The following is a 4,847-nucleotide window of genomic DNA, read 5'->3' as shown; positions in this document are numbered from 1 at the left end:
ATTTTATTTTATTTTAATTAATTAATTAATTTATTTATTTTTGACAGAGTCTTGCTCTGTTGCCCAGGCTGAAGTGCAGTGACACAATCTCAGCTCACTGCAACTTCCGTCTCCTGGGTTCAAGCGATTCTCCTGCCTCAACCTCCCGAGTAGCTGGGACAACAAGCACCCGCCACCACGCCCAGCTAATTTTTGTACTTTTATTTTTTTTATTTATTTATTTTTTTTTTGAGACGGAGTCTCGCTCTGTCGCCCGGCCTGGAGTGCAGTGGCCGGATCTCAGCTCACTGCAAGCTCCGCCTCCCGGGTTTACGCCATTCTCCTGCCTCAGCCTCCCGAGTAGCTGGGACTACAGGCGCCAGCCACCTCGCCCGGCTAGCTTTTGTATTTTTTTAGTAGAGACGGGGTTTCACCATGTTAGCCAGGATGGTCTCGAACTCCTGACCTCGTGATTCGCCTGTCTCGGCCTCCCAAAGTGCTGGGATTACAGGCTTGAGCCACCGCGCCCGGCCTAATTTTTGTACTTTTAGTAGAGACCATGTTGGTCAGGCTGGTCTCAAACTCCTGACCTCAGGTGATCTGCCTGCCTGGACCTCCCAGTGTTGGGATTACAGGTGTGAGCCACCGTGCCAGGCAAGTCAGCCACTTTACAAAAGCAGGACCACTTCTGCTTTTTCCTGAGACACACGATCAACATCAGGTTAGAATATATAAATCACCAAGTATGGAAGGAATGGGAAGAAACTCCTGGGGGCCAGGATAATGGTACTGAGATGAGGGGAAACAGAAGCAAACAGCAGGGAAATCATCTACTAGCACTGTCTTGTTGAGGACTTCTGGTTTCAATTACAAGGAGCTAAGTGCAGCAATTAAGAGCTTGGACTCAATAGACTGGTCAGGCGCGGTGGCTCACACCTATAATCCCAGCGCTTTGGGGAGGCTGAGGTGGGCAGATCACCTGAGGTCAGGAGTTTGAGACCAGCCTGACCAACATGGAGAAACCCCATCTCTACTAAAAATGCAAAATTCGCCAGGTGTGGTGGCGCATGCCTGTAAACCCAGCTACTCAGGAGGCTGAGGCAGGAGAATCACTTGAACTAGAAGGAGGAGGATGTGGTGAGCCGAGATCACGCCATTGCACTCCAGCCTGGGCAACAATAGAGAAACTCCGTCTCAAAAAAAAAAAAAAATTGTCAGATTGCCTGAGTCTGAATCCCAGCTCTGCCCATACTAGTTGTCTGATCTTAGGCAAATTCCTCGTATGTAAAACAGGGATGATAATACTATGACTTACGCACTATCATGAGGATGAAATCAATTAAATGCTAGTAAAGCACTTAGAACAGTGCCTAGTACACAGTAAGTGCTATTTAAATGCTTATTTTCAGGTTAAAATAAGATAGAGAGAAGATAGACAATTTTAACATCATTTTGACTAATCCACTTATTCTACCCTCCCTAAATAATCCTTTTACACTCTATGTAATGAACTGAATTGAGTTACAATTCATCTCCCTACCACTGCCTATCTTCCAGGAAAGGTAATACCAGCATGTTAAAGCCAGGAACACAGTAGAGAGGGTAGAGATACACAAGGTCTGAAGTTATAAAGAAAAACAAAGCCAAACCTAAATAGTCCTCAAATATCTGTGTTTGCTCTAAACCTAATTTGAAAACTGCTGGGTACTGTAAGTCCTGTCTTTGAGAAAATAATACAGGAAGAGAAAAAAAAAAAGGTTTATGTCACAACGCTTACCTGAAGGATAGTTTTCTTCTTTGTGGGTTCATCTTCCTCAGAATCTGACTAAGAGAAAAAGAAATGAAGTAAGGCCTCACTGTTTCAGGACAGTAAAGGAAACACATTAAATAAAGCACATATGAAGGGTTGGACAACAGAGGCCATCTTGTCTGTGCCCCACCTCTGTCAGAGGTACACTTATCCCAGGCCCAGTCAAACAACACAGCTCCCTTCCTGATCTCAAACAGCTTCAGAGAAATCGGGGTATGCCTTGGCCTCCCTTAATTACTCAATTCCCCTGCCCTCGCAGACCTGTTGCACAGCCTTTTTGGCATCAATTTCTTTTCTGTTAAATTAAGACTATCTCCTCCCATTTGGTCCTTGGTGGAAAGGAAAAACTATACCCATTCTTCTTCCTATAATTCTGTCCACTAGAAGATGAATGGGAATTGGCCTACAATCTCACCCAATCTCAGCTTCACTTTTAAAACCACTTTATATAGACTACATAACCACAAAGCTGGGGAACTCCAGTGGGATTGAGTGATGTGTTAACTACTCCTCTATGAGGCATTAAAGGTCAAAGCCATTGGAGAAATCCATTCCCTCTTCAAGTATGATCTATTGTCTGACACAGTTGTTCATGCCCAGGAAGAAAGCAGGCAAATGATGACCGTAAGGATCTGGGGCAAGACAGAAGGTCATCTGTGTTATCCTTCTAACTCATCAGGATTGTTTCTAAGACAAGCTCTCATGCTGAAAAATAGCTAAACTTTTAGTTCAATCTCAGTTCCTTGGCATCTTCAAGTCAAGGAGAACCACAAGGCATACGAATAGCAAGCTTTAACCTTTTTATTTTAAAAAATTATTCCCCCAGCCATGAAACTTAAAGCTTTCCATTTGTTCAGCCATGAAACTTAAAGCTTTCCATTTGTTCCCAGGGCCTTGGTTTGGATATCTGTAAATAAAAAAGTGATTAGGCAAGAATTTCAGATCCCATTCATCTCCAAGATTCTGTGAGAACTCAAATCCTCTGCTGTTCTATACTTGCTCTCATATCTCACAAGTTCCTTTTCGAATTTACCTGTTCCAAGGATCTTTCAATCATAATTACCTATTCTATTCAAGACACTGTGCTAAGTACTGTACATAGCATTTCCTAACCAGTGTCCCAGGCAGGGCTTGGCCAGCTAGAGTCCTAGACCACTAGTCTCAGTCTGGACCATTTCCCTCAGTGTGCTTCAAAGATTCCCTGTGTGGGCCGGGCGCAGTGGCTCAAGCCTGTAATCCCAGCACTTTGGGAGGCCGAGACGGGTGGATCACTGGGTCAGGAGATCGAGACTATCCTGGCTAACACAGTGAAACCCCATCTCTACTAAAACATACAAAAAACTAGCCGGGCGAGGTGGCGGGCGCCTATAGCCCCAGCTACTCGGGAGGCTGAGGCAGGAGAATGGCGTGAACCCGGGAGGCAGAGCTTGCAGTGAGCTGACATCCGGCCACTGCACTCCGGCCTGGGGGACAGAGCAAGACTCCATCTCAAAAAAAAAAAAAAAGATTCCCTATGTGTGCCATGATATGAAAAAAGTACCTGCCCTCAAAGAATTTACAATCCAGTAAGAATAACAGGTACCCAAATCACTGTAATAAAAGGCAGTATAAGGCCACGCACAGTGTCTCACACCTGTAACTCAGCATTTTGAGAGGCCAAGACAGGCGTATCACCTGAGGTCAGGAGTTTGAGACCACCCTGGCCAACACGGTGAAACCCTGTCTCTACTAAAAATACAAAAATTAGCTGGACAAAAATTAGGTGGTGGGCGCCTGTAATCCCAGCTACTCGGGAGGCTGAGGCAGGAGAAATGCTTGAACCAGGGAAGCAGAGGTTACAATGAGCCAAGATCTTGCAATCCAGTCTAGGTGACAGAGCAAGACTCTGCCTCAAAAAACAAAATAAAATAAAAATAAAGGGCAGTATAAGATAAGAGCACGAAGTATGGTTCAAACATCCCCTCAATTAGTACTACCATTAAGGAAAAGTGTATGGAGGTGCCTTAAGAAAACTAAGAATATAAATTTAGTCAGGCGTGGTAGTACACGCCTGTAGTCCCAGCTACTCAGGAGGCTGAGGTGGGTCACCTGAGCCTAGGAGGTCAAGGCTGCAGCGAGCCGTGATCATGTCACTGCAGTCTACCCTGGGCGACAGAGTGAGACCTTGTCTCAAATACTAAAAATAAATAAAAATAATAAAAATTTTTTAAAAATTAACAATAGAATTTACCATGTGACAGTGTGGCATGGTGGCTCACGCCTGTAATCCCAGCACTTTGGGAGGCCAAGGCGGGAGGATTGCTTGAGCCCAGGAGTTTGAGACCAGCCCAGATAACATGGTGAAACCCCGTCTCTACTAAAAATACAAAAGACTAGCTGGGTGTGGTGGCACATGCCTGTAATCCCAGCTACTCAGGAGGCTGAGGCAGGAGAATCGCTTGAACCCGGGAGGCGGAGGTTGCAGTGAGCCGAGATGATGCCACTGCACTCCAGCCCAGGCGACAGAGTGAAACTCTGTCTCAAAAATACAAATAAATAAAAATGCAAAAGTTAGCCAGGCGTGGTGGCACGTGCTTCTCAGGAGGCTGAGGTACAAGAATTGCTTGAACCCAGGAGGCGGAGGTTGCAGTGAGCCGAGATTGTGCCACTGGACTCCAGCCTGGGTGACACAGCAAACTCTGTCTCAAAAAAAAAATTAGACCAGGCATGGTGGCTCACACCCGTAATCCTAGCACTTTGGGAGGCCAAAATGGGAGAATCACTTGAGGCCAGGAGTTTAAGACCAGCCTGGTCAACACAGTGAGACCCCACCTCTAATTTTTTTTTTTTTTAAGATGAAATAGAAAATAAAAGAGGGACCTCACTCAGAAATTTTTTACAAAATAAAAATAAATAAAACTTTAACATCCTGGCTAACATGGTGAAACCCCGTCTCTACTAAAAATACAAAAAACTAGCCGGGCGAGGTGGCGGGCGCCTGTAGTCCCAGCTACTCGGGAGGCTGAGGCAGAAGGATTGCTTGAACCTAGGAGTTTGAAACCAACCTGGGCAACATAGC

At 45.3% G+C, this 4,847-nt stretch overlaps 1 protein-coding gene across 1 annotated transcript in view; it reads right to left on the bottom strand.

Moving 5' to 3' along the window:
* Positions 1-4,847, bottom strand: part of PRCC (proline rich mitotic checkpoint control factor) — a 36,368-nt gene that overhangs the window by 18,467 nt on the left and 13,054 nt on the right. The window contains 1 exon segment of the mRNA XM_017852469.1: positions 1,757-1,804. Within this exon segment, the coding sequence (XP_017707958.1) occupies positions 1,757-1,804 (48 nt within the window).

The sequence above is a fragment of the Rhinopithecus bieti genome, unplaced genomic scaffold (assembly GCF_001698545.2).
Source record: "Rhinopithecus bieti isolate Rb0 unplaced genomic scaffold, ASM169854v2 scaffold_33937, whole genome shotgun sequence".
NCBI classification, from domain to species: domain Eukaryota; kingdom Metazoa; phylum Chordata; class Mammalia; order Primates; family Cercopithecidae; genus Rhinopithecus; species Rhinopithecus bieti.
This window is presented reverse-complemented; position numbering and strand designations above follow the sequence as displayed.